Source organism: Chelon labrosus (genome assembly GCF_963514085.1).
Source record: "Chelon labrosus genome assembly, chromosome: 5".
Lineage (NCBI taxonomy): Eukaryota > Metazoa > Chordata > Actinopteri > Mugiliformes > Mugilidae > Chelon > Chelon labrosus.
The window spans coordinates 15,712,883-15,729,610 of NC_140341.1; the positions used below are offsets into that span (position 1 = coordinate 15,712,883).

Consider the following 16,728-nt stretch of genomic DNA (forward strand, 5'->3'; position numbering starts at 1 on the left):
ATAAGTGCTGTGACAGCTACTATCTCTCTTGCGCCCTGGTCCAGGGCGCTGTCACCTGTTTCCAAGACAAAACGTTGAAGTCATTCAGTGTCTCAAATAAATTACTCTATTTTGATATCAGAAAACATGTCCTGAAGTGTGTGTGTCTTGTTCTTCTTCTTCTTACGGCTCAGGATATTGCAAAAAAGAATGTGTCCCCAACAAAACTACAAGATATTTTTGATATTTAATATAGAATAAAACAGATGTGTGCAAAAAATACAAGGACAGTAGGAAACAAAACTAACTAGCTTATTACATTCTGTTGTTGGGCCTTGGCGGCTTAACGCTAAGTGTGCATATCATAAAAACTAGTGCATCCAATTCACTGAATTTGCAAGAAGAAATGTTTCCTCAAGCACTTAAAGCCCTCTTTAAATGTCAGCCTGTGAGATACTAATAAGAAAATGTCATGTTTGTTCTGCTGGCTGCTACAGGAGACCGTAGCTTTGGGCCTCGCTGTACAGTTTATGCGTCTGTAGATGTAGAAACGCTCAAAGAAATGTAAAAAAAAAAAAAAAAGTCTTGGAATTTGGAATTACGCTTATTACTCTGTGACACCAGCTAGTGAAATCTCACGGCCGGTTTCTAATATCTCCACAGGACAATCTAAAGGCTAAGACAATCTAAAACAAAAGTGACTACAAAGAACAAAGTCCTGCGGCGAAGCGGAGGGAGGCGCTTCGTAGACGAGCCCAGCTAGTGCCTCACAGAGTTCTCCAAGGATTCTCCGTCAGCGTCTACATCCTCATAGTCTCGTAGCTCGCTGGAAATGTGGATTTCAACTGTACTAGACTCTGAACCTAGCAAGACAAAATAAGGGGAAGATTACTGCACATGCCACCTCATCAGACTGATAAGAGAGAGCCCTCTAGTATATAACACATCCTTGTAATCATATATATCCTGTTTGTGTGTTTCATGCCTAAATTTCCCAAACTTGACCCCAAAAAAAAAAACTGTAAATGAACGGAAAAACATAAAATCCTTTAAAAGATTCACTTTATTTCTAAAGACTGGTCGGGGTGATACAAAACAGCGACTTGCACTTTGTACATGACTGACGTGGTGCACAAAACAACAAAAGCATTTACAAAAATCACTTGTCACTCGGATGACGGAATAAATACCATTTTCATGCGTTCATGATGCACATAAAACTAAAACTGATGCAGTCTAATGCAACAGATCTGCACGACTTGAAGGATGTTGCAAAGGGATTCTGAATTTTTGCCCCAGTATTCAACGGCAAATTTCAGAGGATGACTGTATTAGACTGCATTAGTGTTAGTGTGTGTGTGTGTGTGTGGTTCATCGGAATATTTAACAGTTTTCATCTGCTCAACATCTCGTTATCTGTAAATAAGGATCTGTGCGACGGTGGCACCCGATTTGCACTCGGGATGAAATTACACGGCGGACGAGCACGTCTCCTGTCGACTGAGGATGAATTCAGAATGCTAGCAGCGATGGTTTTATAATTACATAAAGAAAATCTGTGACTCCAGCACAGAACGAAACAGACATAACGCTCCAGAGTATTTCATTATTATCTCCAGCAGGAGTCAGCTACGACACCGGAATAAAAATAAAGTCTTGGTCAGTGTCTCTAGATTTTTGCCTCCATAGCTAATTTCATTATACATTCATCATCCAAACGGAAGTATTAAGAAGAGGAAGTCCATACATGTGATGCTGATGAGCAATAAGTCACCAGCCCTGATAAACTGGTGAGCTTTTACCATCAGTGCAAGGCCAGTTACCTTCTGAGAGGACACTGATGGCGTCGGAGTGGTTCTGTCCGTTTCCCATCATGTTTTTCTGAGCCTCCTGGACGTGGCTCTGGTAGAGCAGAGTGGCGCCCACGATGGGGTTATGGCCGCCCGCGTTGGGCACCGAAGTGGAAACCGAGTCCCAGGGCAGCTCCCTCCTCCGCTGCAGGCTGAGGTCAACGTCGAAGCCCGTCCAGCCGTGAAAGGCCAGGGTGTTGAGGAAAGGCTGCATGGGGTTCAGGATGCCCTGAAAGAGAGAGTAACCATTTAGAGAGGCGCTACTCGCTGGTGAGACTCGCGTACGGCTACGTTTTTATTTTGAACCCACCATGATAAACCACGTGATGAGAGCTGCGTTCCTGATGTTCCTCAAGCTGCCGTCGTTGATGTCTGTCTGCATCTCCAGGTAGAAGAGGAGGCTCTCGTTGATGATGTTGGGAACCCAGCTGTAGCATCACAGCAAAAAACGGCACGTCAATTAAAAAGATGCATTCAAATAGTTTTTTGCAACAGCTGAAAATATGAAACATATAGACACCTACATAAAGAATCGGATCAGTGGTTTCACATGTTTGACCCAGCCATAATGCTGCATCATACACATTCTGTTGTATTATCTTTTGTCTTTCAATGGTTCCCATGCAATATTAAAACCTATGTTAAACAAGCTGTATTTCATACTATCCTATACACCGATCAGCCATAACATTATGACCACCTTCCTAATATTGTGTAGGTCTCTCTTGTGCCTCCAAAACAATTATGGCTCATCAGAGAATGGATGTTGTTAGTGGGGGCCTTTGGGTCCTATGGGTTAAAGAGAGGGGCCTCTCTGGATCAGGCTTGTTCCAGTGCATCCCACAGACACTTTATCAGTTTGGGATCTAGTGAATTTAGAGGCCAGGTCAACACCTTGTGCTGTTTTTCGTGTTTTTTTGAGTTGTTCCTAAACCGTTTTTGTGTCTGTGTCAGGCTGCATCCTGCTGGGGATGGCTGCTGCCATCAAGGAGTGTCATTGCTATGGGGCGGGGGTGCCTGGTCTGGTCTAGGTGGGTGCTACATGTCTAAGTAACATCCACATGAATGCCAGGTCCAAAAGTTTCCCAGAAGAACATTGAATAGTCACAAGATGGTCAATGGTATTCACTTCACTTGTCAGTGGTCATAATCTTGCAATAAATCAATGCGTACTTCCCAAAATGTGAACCTACTCCCCATGAATTCACGCCCGTATTAAAAAGACGGCAACATACCAAATAAAGAACACCAGCATTATTTTAAAGAAGCGCATTTTTATGTCGTTGGCCAGCCGTCTCTCATTTTCCGTGTAGATCCCTTGCCGCCCCTTCAGTAAAGACGTCACTGCGTTGGAAAGACGGGACAGTTGTTTGGTCATTTCTCCCGGCAAGCGATTTTATCGGGGAAACCCGAGAGAGCGAGGAGCTGACCTGCGGATATGGTCCGGTTGAAGAAGACGGGGTTGGCTACGAGGACGAGCAGCATCGGGGCGTACGTGGTGACGTAGTGAGGGATGGCGTGCTGGAGGCCCTGCTCGCAACTACAGGAGAAAAACGTGAGAAGTTAGAAAGTCTACACTGGAAATTCAGCATTTAGTGATTTAAAGAAATGTTTAATCTTCTGACAAGCTCTCTGAAACAACAAAGTGTCTTACTCGGAAATGGATGGGTAGTAGAGCATGGCCACTCCTTCAACACACAACAGCACAGCTAGACCCCATGTAATCATGTGGTAGAGGACAATGGTGCTGAGGGGGGAAGAAACAAGTCATGAGACTGAGCTCACCACCCACGCTGCAGCTCTTGAGGATGACGATTTATCTTTGAGAGCAGAGAAACCAACACATTGCACTGACTATGAAGGGAAAACACAAGTAGCTCAAATTAAATTCTGCCTTTTATCATCGGACCGCTCGGTGCACCTTCACTGAAACCAAAGTGCTTCATGTTTCTTTCTTTCTATAGGAGGAAGTAATGTTGAGGTGATAATGAGCTGCGAACAGAAGACGATGTTGACAGAACCTGATCCCTGCCGATGTTTTCACCACGAGGAAGACGTCGACGGCGTAGCAAAACGACCACCAAAAAGAGGCGCTGAAAAACAGCTGGATCCACATCTGCAACACAAAAGGAAAAACGATTCAGCACAGCCCGCTGACTGCACAGCCCGTAATCGGGAGTAATTGTGCCTCGTTTGTCGGGCCAGATCTCCCGTCTGTGCCGGCCGTGCACACGCATGCTGGGACCGAATTAAACCAAATCACCAGCTCTGCGCGTGAAATGAGGATGTTGTGTGGTCGTGCATGATCTACAAGAAAACACAACAAAGTATTTGGGTTTTTTTTTTTCTCTCCCCCACCACTACGGTCACTTTCTCGTCATCTGTCAAGCGCAAGGCCTGGGACGTGATGTGCTTTTGCATGATTAGCACCGGCTCACAAGAAAAGGTGGAACGTAGCGGCGGGAGGCTCAATGTTCTGGAGAGCATCAGACTGTACATACTGCACTGCTGACGCAGTAGACCTCTGGCCACACGTCGGTGTTGTTGGCCACCGAGATGCCTTCTATGACGTTGGGCAGGCCCAGCCACACGGATGATCTCACGATAATACCTGGAAGAGGGAAAATAAAACTGATCATTTCACTTAGACACGACTGGAAGAGGGATAAGCACGAGCAGGAGACGTGTAATCCGTCTGGATTTCATTTAAAAAAAAAAAAAAAAAAGCACTTTTTTCCACAGCTTTTATTACTAAGCGCTTTAGGTAATTATATATTTAACAATAGCTTTACATCATGGAAATATGAACTTCCAGCAGGTGTGTTTTATAAGGGAGTTTCCATTTCCTCCAGGACAATCTCCAGCTCCTCTGCGGAGTGGAAATATGGAAGCTCTCCCAGAATCTTTATGCCATGCAGGCTACACGCTGTTCGGCTGTTTCAAGCTGTTAGTCTGAGGTGAATGAAACTCACTGGGCACTGAGTACACACCAACCCATGACTCCATGTGCCCCCCACCTCTTTTCAGCGAGAGCAGGAGCCAAGCCATGAAGGAACAATTCAAATGTCAGATTGGTTCCCATGGCTCAACAAATCTGAGAGTAATCTACACACTTTTTCTTCTTCTTCTTTTCTGTAGCACGTGTGTAACTGCTTCATTAGAGAATGACGCTGCGTTCACGTCAAGCTGGGACAGCCAAAGATTTTTCAGTTATGAGTCATTTTACCACTCACATGAGAGGATCGTGATTAATTCTTTGGGTTTGAATTAAACGCAGCTTGAGCCACGTTGGAACAAACAAAACCTTTGCTTTTTTTTTGCGTTTGTCCGTACTTTATGTTTTAAGGCTGCACACAAACTGTGCGCAGCGCAACAAAGGGGTTAAAATAAAGATTTTCGCGTGCGTAATTGTATCCAGAAGGCAACACCACGCTGAGAAAAGTAACTGGCACGGTTAAAAAAAACATAAAAAAAAAAGTAGGTCAACACCATGCGGTTTCTTCTTCTTTACCTGCACATCCCAGTATGTCACAGATACTGACGATGAACAATATCCGAGAGGAGGACGCGGGCCTCGGCAGAGGATACTGCCCCAGCCTCCTGTATCCCTTGCGTTTTGGCAGGATCTGGATGATGGCGAAGAGGAGGCTCAGCCCCGCGCTCCCCAGGCTCAGGGCGCCGAACAGGACGGGCTGGAAGGTCACCACGAACTCCGTCGCCGCGTCTCGGTTCGGGCAGCAGAAGGTCTCCAGCCGTGGGGAAGCCATCGCGGACTTCCTCGGGAGAAAAAAAAACAAAACAGAGGGACCGAGAGGGAGATAGAGAGAGAGGGGGAGAGGGAGAGAGAAGGAAAGAATTGGGCTACGGTGTCAGGAGGAAGAAGAAAAAGAAAAGAAAAAGAGAGGAAATGACCCAGCTCTCTGAGAAATCACGGGGTTGAATCATCATGTGCTTCTGTTTAATCCCTGCAGTTGTAGCTTAACTTGAGGCGCACAATACAAGAAGCCGACAAAGGCCTGTTGTTAGGAGAGTTTAGCGAGCCACTCTATATTTTATTTAGGTTGATTAACAAACAGGAGAGAAATTCTAATTTATTCTAATTGGGCTAATTACACTTTATTTACTAACCAAAAACTCTGAAACCTCAGGTGAAGCCTGCAAATCCGTGATAATTCAAACTAATATAAGCAATTAATGAGTTACGCAACTCAATGAATATGGAAGATATCAATTAATAAACCAATTAATTTCAATATTTATCTCTAAATAGGGTTTGGCTGCACATTAGTAAAACAGAAAACACATAATATAATACAGCCATGAGATACTAATGAATAAAGGCTTGCAATGAATTCAAAATAAATCAGATTACACCGATCAGTCACAACATTATGACCACTGACGGGAGAAGTAAATAAAATCGACCATCTTGTGACAATACAATGTTCTGCTGGGAAACTTTTGGACCTGGCATTCATTCTTGTGGATGGTACTGAGACATGTACCACCCAGCTAGACCAGACCAGGCACCCCCACCTCATAGCAACAACACTCCTTGATGGCAGCAGCCATCCCCAGCAGGATGCAGTTAGACACAGGTACACACACACAAAAACAGTTTAGGTACAACTCAAAAAATATGACAAACAGCACAAGGTGTTGACCTGGCCTCCAAATTCACTAGATCCCAAACTGATCAAGTATCCGTGGGATGATCCACAGAGGCCCCTCCCCTCAACCCATAGGACCCAAAGGCCCCCCACTGACAACATTCTGTTTCCAGACACCACAGGACACCCTCAGAAGGCCCATGTCCATTCTCTGATGAGCCACAACTGTTTTGGAGTCACAAGGGAGACCTATACAATATTAGGAAGGTGGTCATAATGTTATGCCAGATTGGTGTATAACTATACAGTATGTGCTCAAGCCACTTTTTTTTCCAGAGTTCAACCTGTTTTAAACATTGTATGAATCCAGACATAGTCACCCAGGAGAAATCACAGACAGCACATTTAATTCCAGGTTTTCTAGCCAGAGGATTCTTCCACTGCTTAAAGATACAACTCAGTCTGTGAACTAATAAGTAGTCTTGTCAAAGGCGGAAGGTTCGCCCATCCGTCACATTAGCCTCAATCTGCCTGCTTGCAATCTTGCGTTGCTCCGATATGAAAGGGATAGGTTTGGTTTCTTTGAGGTGGGGTTGTACTGAGGTGGTCCACATTCAGCGTAGTCACCGTAGCTGGTGGTCGGCACACGTCCAGTTTGGAGAAGCAGACGGGAGCGCTGGCGCTGAAGCCAGGCATTAAGCTGACGTGGACAGGGTCAGCGGCAAAGTGGGTTTCACCCTCCTGCTCCACCTGTATTCTTCAAGGACTGTATCTGTCAGTGGAGTCTGGTGGATTTAAAGCAGTTCATTGCTCGGCTTTCACGCCGGCACTCCTGTCTGCTTCTCCAAACAGAGAGCGCGCTGACAACCACGTACTGTATTAAATACGCTGTCTGTTGGTTAGTACCTCATACAACCCCACTTCAGAGAAACTACCTCTTCAAAATGAGCCTCCTGAGGTGATGTGAGTCACTAGATGACGCCTAGGAAGACATATAGAAATCGACCACATATTGCTGACCTGTGATAAGTGCTTCCTGATGATTCTCCTCACCTAACACTATTTATGACTTTCTGTTTGCGTGATAAAAGAATAAAGACGCCATGGGTCTGGGTAACAGCCTAAAATAGTGACAAGTGGACCGTTTTGTTTACTTAATTAAGATTTTGATTCAGTTCATGGATGGATTTCTTTTTTCTGCTACACACACTGAATGTAAAATAAGAAATTCATTTAAAACGTATTAGTTAGTTCTGTTAATGCTGCACTGGATCCAAATGGCATGCAAAGGATTCACTAGAAACACTGCATGCATTCATATTGGCTATTTTTGGCATATTTTTGTTCGTATGATCGTTGCAGCAGGTAAAGGATGCACAAGTCTTGTCTGTTTTATTTATAACAGAGTAACAATCGTTATGTATATCTTGATCATTAACCTGTATATATGGTCTCATCTGTACATAGGTTCTAATCTGTAAATATTGTCCATATGCTGTACCATACTTATTTACCATAATATTTATGCCACGTGCACTTACTGCCTATTGCACTTCTGGTTAGATGCTAAACTGCATTTCGTTGCTCTGTACATGTACATGTGTAATGACAATAAAGTTGAATCTAATCTAATCTAATCTAATCTAAAACAGACTCAAGCATCATTTCCTGGACCCAGTGACTGATAAACATTTAAACCAGACTCCTGGACTTGAACCGGTAAACACAGGTGTCACCAAACCAAGCAGAACAAACTAGAAATGTAAAGATGAAAAGAAGATATGCAGCAGCAAGTGTTTAACAGCATGGTACCGGTTTGTACAGACAGTGGCAGGCAATTTCTGTGTTCACTTTTCTTTAAGGTATTAATTAAAGTGTCTGATCTGCACCGCGATGAGTTAAAATGCCTCGCACAAACCATGGACGTAATTAGGCTCATTTCACTCCTACACTCAACGATGAAAAAATAATGCCGTCCGCTGCTCTTTGCTTGCTCTTTGCTTGCTCTCTGCGGCTTAGCCGAGCCTTGCATGTTATGCAGCAGACGTTCACTAAGCCCAGATATGGGAGAGGTCATGGCAGCCGCTGGATCTGCTCTCTTGGCCTGAGATCTGAGGGAACTGGCAGACATTTGAAGCAGATTTATTTGGGGGAAACAAAGCATCAAGGGCCTTCATTATTCAGCACTACAGAGAGGGCATTCATGCAGTTTGTACAATGGCATTCTAATCCATACGCACCTTCCCTGACAAGGCACAAAGTCAATTGTACGGCGAGCTTGTAGCCTGCTGCCTGAGATTAACAAGTCCCTGAGGAACGCAGTTGGACTATCGACTTGTTTTAAACATCTGCTCTCCGTCACTGCCCTCTGCTGGTCTGTGGGTGATGTGATTGATGCTGATGGAGTAGATGCTGCTGTTGCGGAACATATGTGAACAGCTATGTAAATTACTCACCTACTACCATAACAAATAACTGTATTGTGTTTGGTCACGTAGATTACACACAGATTAGAAGTTGTTTCTTTGAGTGAGGTCAGAGGTCACGCTAGTTCGTCGCTAGAGATGGCAGGGACTGGACACTGAAGCAGAACAGGTTCTTGTTTACATAGGTGTATATATATGAATTTATCTTCCTGGTCTGCCTGTGTGTCACTTTTTTCGCTGTCTCTTACCTAACTGGCCTTAAGCACATGGCCCCCCCCCCCCCCCCCCCCCCCCCGTAAGAGATGGGTTCCACTGAAGGTTTCTTCCTTTCAAAGAGTTGTTTTAGTACTTGGTATCGTCACCTCAGTGCATGCTCTAGTCTAGGGGTCTCCTTCTGTAAAGCATCTTAAGACAGTTCGGATCGTTATTGATGCTACACAAATAAAACTGAACTGAATTAAACTGAAGCCATAACTCCAGGATGGAAGGATGAGATCTCCGATCATTAGGCCACCAGTCTCCATTTTGCATGTTCTGCAAAACAGGTGGATTATCTGCCTAGTACCAGCAATCCACGGGATTACTTAAAGTCAGTTTTGACTATATGGGATTCAGAAAACAATGATCTTAAGGATTTGTGATATTTCAATGTGATTACCAACTGTTGAAAAATGAAAACTGCAGTTCCATTCAAACAAAAATCCAAAATTATAGCGTTAAAACATGATCCCAATATATCTTAAATTTCTGGAAGTGAAATGTGACATTGTTGCCGTGGCTACCATGTAAATTCTGTCACTGATGTACAGTAAAAATGTTGAGAGGCGTTACTTAAATGTAGGTCTGTAAGTCTTTGGGGACCGCATGGTGCGTTTACAGCGGGCCACAACTTTACACATGACCATGAATTCACTTCCTTCCATTCAATCCAAATACCTTCCCCCAGCACCGCCCAGCCCTCCTGCTGGAGGGGATGGGTGTGGATGCACAGTGTCAGATTACACACAAAACACAAACCTGCCCAACAGGCCCCTCTCTCCCCCTCTCTCTCTCTCTCTCTCTCTCTGCACCTCCATTGGCTGAGAACCCAACCGCTGCACTCAACCAGCCTGCTTCCTGCATTGGCAAACGCTTTGTATTAGAGGAAGTGACATCACGGCAACAGCATCTGAAAACTGAAAACAGATGAGGACCAAGCATATTTCTGACCGCCGCTCGGACTCACTCCGGCCTCTGCTGCAAAGCAACGTGAGGGCAGACGAACAGCTGGCGGCTTTTGGGACGACACTGTGATCACTATGTCTGCTGGACACAAAGAGGCTCAGCGCGCCACTGCAAGTCAGAGTGGAGCTGTTTTTTTGTCAAACCCTCTGATGAGTGGTGAGTAGTAGCTGTAACTGCAGCTGGAGCTTATTTAGTGCTTTAAACTGACTGTAATGCATATTTAGAACATGTGAAAGTTCAACAGCCAGGAAGTCAAGTGACTGTTGTTTATGTCTGCACTAAGATGTTGAATCAGACTGGTCTCCGATTCATGATGCAGCTTTCAATGGACGGGTCCTCACTCTGCAGAGGCTCATTGCTCAGGTGAAGTTGCATGGAGTTCTGTAGGTCACATTTTAATTGACTTTTAGTAAATAAGTAAAGAGATGAGCCATTTCATTTTCCAAGATCCTAATGTGCGTCTGTATTATTTGACTGACTCTTTGCTCACAGGGTGTACGTGTAAATCTGAGCACTCTGGATAAGGTGTCTCCCCTCCATGGAGCGTGCACACAGGGCCACACGGCTTGTGCCAAACTCCTCGTGGAAAACGGGGCCAATGTGAGTAAGACGTTCTCCTCTAATTGCGATTCATTGAGTGAATTTAACTTTAAAGTCTCTTGAAATTCTCAGTCCCCGCCCTTAACAGCCACATCAGCTATTAGTAACTTACTGACGTTGCATTTTAGTAAGAGATTAACACACGCTAGCAGGCGTGCGTGTGCATGCACAATAACTCATTAACGAACAGAAATCTTCAGGCGTAAAGTCCGGCTTGTGAACCCAACACCGTGCACTGCAGGTTTCATGGCCAATCAACAGTTATCCATCCATATCATCAATAAAATAGAATCACTTTTGTCTCTTATTATAACTCTCATTTGAACCACATGTGTTGAGATTTCTCACTGGACTGTGTCAGAAAATACACTTCCTCGTGTCAGGTGAACAGTTCAACCGTGGATGGACAGACCGCCTTGACAGAAGCCTGTGCCCGGGGCCACGTGACTTGTGTATCTCTGCTTCTTGAACACGGAGCCGCTTCCCTGGGGACCAGCCGGAACAGCTCTCCAATCCACAAGGCGGCAGCCAAAGGTCAGAGGTCACATTCCGCAGCATATGCACGCACTACACCTCGGGGAAATGTAGAAAAATTTGCTTCGATTGTAAACTAAACCGAAAGCAATTGCCTCCGACGCCAAACAGTGGATCCCGCTCATCAGTCCTCATTGTGATGATTATCGCGCCTCTCCTCAGGTCACCCTGAGTGCATCGAACCTCTCGTTCAGCACGGTGCAGACGTGGATCAACATATCGACGGATTAGGAGCCCCTCTCCACGTTGCCTGCTCCAACCAGCATCTAAGCACTGTGAGAAAACTGCTTCAGCTTGGTGAGGAAGCTTCTCACTTGGCCTTTTAGGTTGAAGCTTTAGAATAAGTTCTCTAAATTATATAGAGTGATAAACATCAGACAGATTAAAGAGCCGCTACTGAAAAGTCGGGACAACTGTGTTCTTTGTGACACCACCATGTTGTATAGTCATGTAAGTACAAGCACACAAAAGAATAATTAGCAAAATGTGCTTAAAGGAGCTCGTCACAAATTTTATCAGCAGCTCAGGCCTATGTTAGAGCACAGCACGGCATTGTGGGTAATATAGGTAAAGGATTTAAAATACAGCGCAAAAGTTTTAGTCACTAAAGAATTTTGATTTCTATTAACAACTGTTTAAGTCGCCTTCATGCAAAGTTAACTGAACTGAATCGAGCCAGTATTTCACATAACGACTTAAAGGGGAACTACTGTTTTTTACATTTCTGGCATAAAATACGATCGTTTACTCACCCATATAACTTTTTTGTCATTTGTAGTCAGTCGGGAGATATTTAGATCAGTGTATATCCATATAGTGGGAGTGACTGGGGCACCGAAACGCAGCCATAAATAACGCATTATCTGCTACGAAACTCGTTCATTTCACCAATATTTTGTTATCGTACACTAGTGCCACGGTTCGTCCACAACCTCAGAATCAGAAAAATATTCAGCCATGTTGCAAAAAAATAGCAGTAGCAAATTACAGGTAAACAAGCTGACCGACGCGGGTGCGCGTGACGCTCAAATACGACATCATCCAGGTCAGAAGACATCTTCCGGGGTCAATGCAGGTCAATCTACAGACCCCGGATGATGATAACAGGTAACTCTGGATTCAACGGGGAATAGCACTAGCGTACGATAACAAAATATTGGTGAAATTAATTTCACAGCAGATAATGTGTTATTTAGAGGCTGCATTTCGGTGCCCCAGTTACTCCCACGATATGGATATACGCTGATCTAATTATCTCCCGAACAACTGCAAATTGCACAAAAGTTATGTGGGTGAGTAAATGCTCGTATTTTATGCCAGAAATAAGGTCCAGGATGTAAAAAATAGTAGTTCCCCTTTAACATCTGCACATCGTTTTTCAAAGTACCATGCCAGCTGGATGTTTCAAGCATTTCTTGAAGAACTTCAGTGTCTCTTGGGAGGTGCAGAATCTGCTGCAGGACTCCTTGTCCTTCTTGTAAATGAAGATACCGCAGTCTCTTGTTCCTCTGGCTGCATGTTGAGGGCAGTTCTCATGGTGAAGAATGAATCTGGGACTGATCAGACAACTTCTTGATGGTTACATAGCTGCCCAATTTTATTTATGTAGTAGAAAAAAAAAAACATCTCAAGATGCTTCACAGTTACCCCAAGCCCAAGACCACAAGAGCAAGCACCGTGGTGGTGATGGCAAAGAAAAACTTCCTTTTAACAGGAAGAAAACCTCGACCCTGAGGCCTGTCGGGTAGAGGGACACACGGTACCCAGAAAAAACAGAAAAGAAGGACACTCACAGAGAGAAAAGTGACATTTTTTAGTAAGACTTGTACATGTAATGATGTATAATGTGCTTGCACTGGTATGTAGTGAAATAAAATGTGCAATATTTTCCTTTGCGGTACAACAGAAAGCTGCATCAACACTCAAAACTGATTTCCTCAAGGCTTTAAATCACAGCCTCTCCTCTGCTTCAGGTGCTTGCGTGAACAAGAGCGAGTCCGGCGACTCGCCCCTGCACATCGCCGCCCGTCTGTCCAGCCCCGAGCTGGTGTCCGTCCTGCTCGACCACGGGGCCGACCGCCTCCTCAAGAACTTGGAGGGCAGACGGCCACTGGACCTGGCGCCTCCCGGCAGCCCGGCTGAAGGACTGCTGAGACGAGCGGGAGGTATTCAAACTAAACTAAACAAGTGACCTCACTGTTTTGGGGGGCGAATTCTTTTTTTTTGTTTTTTTTTTTATCAAGGCCTTTACATTGGACCGGTGCCACAAGCTAATGATCCAAACACTGGCTCCCGCTTCTCCCTAGGAGTGTCTCCCCTAATGCAGCTGTGCCGGCTGTGCATCAGGAAAACTGTGGGCAAGCAGAGGCTGGGGGGGATACGTGACCTTCACTTCCCCTCAGAGCTGATACAGTATCTTCTCTACAAATAAGAGCCGAGGGGAGATTTATTAATGCAACCTTTTCAACCTCAGATTCTGTGCAGTATAGTTTTCGGTCAACAGGGGGCAGACTTGTATAATCTGTGAAAATATTTAAATGTGACTCCCATTTCTGACAGGCCTGTAAACAAATACACCTGTTTTATATTGAGAGTAATAGACCGATAGGTTCGGTTTATGCATTGACACTACTGAATCTTTTTATCATCTCAATCCTATTAATATAATTTAAGAAAAAAAATGGATTACACACATTAATGTAATGATAGATTACACAAATGTTATTTACTGTAAGGGATTATCATATTTAAGTCACACAACTGACCTGCAATGTCTTGATTCACTTCAGTGTTAATGGCATTTCCTTTTCCGTTCAAGCCACAATAGTTTTAGCTGCTTTTTTTGTTGTTTTGTCCAGTTTTTTATTACTTTTTGGTTTCAAATGTGTTGTTTTTGTAAAAATACCAGTGCCTTATTAAATACACACTTGCAATTATTCCTATCTGGCTTTGCGCACAGTGTGTAATAATCTGTTTAAGACAAAAGAACATTTGACCTGTGTTTGTAAAACTCACTCACTGCAAAATCAAAGAATCCATGAACACAAGCTGAATGCAGAAAAAACGATGACAAAACATGGTGGCATTAAAAATTGACACTTGTGTGTATTCAATATTTGAACATATTTTAAGTTACACCTACAAAGGATTCTGTTTCACTCCCTCCCCGTATCTGTCTGAGAAGCGGGGGCTTTGTGAATCATAAAAAGGAAGGATGTGGGCTTTCTAATTTTGTCGCGGTGCCCTTTCACTTAGAAAAACATGAGGAGGACAGAGGGTGCCGGGACCAAGATGCAGCAACAGTCTACAATATTTGTGAACTCTGATGAAAGGACCAAACAACGTGGATGTTTTATTTAGGCCGTAGCCGCCTCCTCGTCGCGCAAAGCCAGTGTTTACGATGTGCCGGCCGACTTCATGGTAACCATTCGTTTATCCGTCGTCTCGAGCTGACACGCGAAATTCAAAGCAGACCTTCCTGTTCTTCCTGATTCTCTCAATAGTTGTATTCCCACAGTTCCCACAAATAGTAAGAGCGAGCAAGTCCTGAGCTCATCATCATCATTATCATTGTTCTCCGTGTCTGAGTAAAACGCTTTAAGGACTCCCTGACCTCATACATCCAATCAGTGGGGCTGTAACTGGAATACGGATACTGGTTACATGCACTGATCAGGCGTAACATTATGACCACCTTCCTAATATTGTGTAGGTCTCCCTTGTGCCTCACGAGAGAATGGACATGGGCCTTCAGAGGGTGTCCTGTGGTGTCTGGCAACAGAATGTTGTTAGTGGGGGCCTATGGGTCCTATGGGTTGAAGAGAGGGGCCTCTGTGGATCAGTGCATCCCACAGATGATTGATCAGTTTGGGATCTAGTGAATTTGGAGGCCAGGTCAACACCTTGTGCTGTTTTTCGTGTTTTTTTGAGTTGTTCCTAAACCGTTTTTGTCAAGTGGCGTCATTGCTATGGGGTGGGGGTGCCTGTTCTGGTCTAGGTGGGTGCTATATGTCTAAGCAACATCCACATGAACGAATGCCAGGTCCAAAAGTTTCACAGCAGAACTGTACGTCTCCTGTCAGTGGTCATAATGTTGTGCCTGATCGGTGTATTATGAGCATTGATTTCAACAGATCATCCAGATAGACGATTACAAAGGCAGCGTGTGGTCCTGATTAACCTGTGGACACCAGCCTCCTCCCCACGCCAGCAAAAGCAACAGTTCCCCTGCTCTCTCCCTCTCACCCTCCTTGTTAAATGCAGCACTCATTAACTTTCCATTGATCCCTCTGTCCCAATATGCCACGCGGACTAAATCATCGTCCCCCTCAAAACACTGCGCGGGCGCCCGGGGCCAGGCACACACACACTGAACCGGCCTTCGATTTAACTGCTGTTTAATGTTAAATCAATACCGCGGAGGGAGCTTCTGACTTCTGCAGCTGCCAAGAAAGACGTACAGTATCCACTGCCTGTAATTGGCGACATCTAGACGACCGGGTGAGGCGAGCCTGTCTGGGAATCACGTGACCACTTAGATACTTTTCCACTTCAGTCATCGCGCCATTTTCTGATGGTGATGTTGTTTTGCCCTGTGCAGTCTCTCCGAACAATTTCCAGCGTTCAGTTAGGAACTGCGCGGCACTAAGATGCACTCAAAATGAACCCACGTATGTGTGATACCAAAGCTTTTACTTTTATTCTCTGGAGACAGGCACTCCATTAACCCCCATCCTTTTTTTTTTTTTTTTTTAGTGCATTGGCACTACCAAAATAGTGCAAAATGCATTTTCTCTGAGAAGATTTGAGTGAAAAACAAGTTTTACATCCAGTGCACGGGGTTTTATTAAAACTTTCCTTCCACAAACTGATATTAATGGAGAGGTTTTACCTTGAAGAAGGCCCCATATGAAGCATTTCCACCAGAATAAAAGCGACTTCAGCCTTATAGGAATGTCGCAGCACCCCAAAAAGGCCCCGTGTTTATCAACAAAGCAGGATTAGTTTGGTCATTAATGCACAAATCCTTCTAATCGTGCCTCAAATGTGAGCAGCCACCACCTACTGTGAACAAATCGTGAGCGCTAATGCCAGGCAAACCCCTTCCCGTGCACACGTCTAATAAGCAAACCGCTCCCTATTGCTCCGAGCTGGATCTTGTTATAGATACCGGCGCTTCCCGCTAAACTACAAGTGGGTCGCGCCGTGTCCTCGCCAGTAATTGCTTCCGTATTTGGTTTAGTTCAGCGTTGGGGTAATTAAAACAAACGGTGGAGATAGCGGAGACGGGAATCTCATGTGGCTCCTTGGTCTGATGGTGGAGAAGTTTAGTGAGGTCGTATGTTGGGATGTTTTCAATTAGGTGCCTCTGCACTAATGAGGTTTTTCTTAAAGAGTGTGAATATTTATGCAGAGCAGGACTACTAACATTTTTTGTGACACAAGTTTCCTTCTATCTTTGCCTGACCCGACTACAAGAATCATTAAATTCTCAACACAATAACA

At 44.5% G+C, this 16,728-nt stretch overlaps 2 protein-coding genes across 2 annotated transcripts; one reads left to right on the forward strand and one right to left on the reverse strand.

Annotated features, from left to right (window-relative positions):
- Positions 1-245: 245 nt before the first annotated feature.
- gpr143 (G protein-coupled receptor 143) lies at positions 246-5,783 on the reverse strand. The gene is made up of 9 exons (XM_084544117.1): positions 5,341-5,783; positions 4,331-4,440; positions 3,851-3,945; positions 3,484-3,576; positions 3,260-3,369; positions 3,065-3,173; positions 2,140-2,257; positions 1,803-2,058; positions 246-842 (listed from the first exon to the last, which is right to left on the reverse strand). Exons 1-9 carry the CDS (start codon positions 5,594-5,596, stop codon positions 739-741), a joined length of 1,251 nt encoding a protein of 416 aa, XP_084400243.1. The 5' UTR covers positions 5,597-5,783; the 3' UTR covers positions 246-738.
- A 4,097-nt stretch (positions 5,784-9,880) lies between these two features.
- On the forward strand, positions 9,881-14,390 carry LOC311488542 (ankyrin repeat and SOCS box protein 9-like). The gene is made up of 7 exons (XM_084545306.1): positions 9,881-10,245; positions 10,373-10,452; positions 10,582-10,689; positions 11,073-11,223; positions 11,386-11,520; positions 13,197-13,388; positions 13,530-14,390. The coding sequence occupies exons 1-7, from the start codon at positions 10,164-10,166 to the stop codon at positions 13,652-13,654; spliced, it is 873 nt and encodes a 290-aa protein (XP_084401432.1). The 5' UTR covers positions 9,881-10,163; the 3' UTR covers positions 13,655-14,390.
- Positions 14,391-16,728: the final 2,338 nt, after the last annotated feature.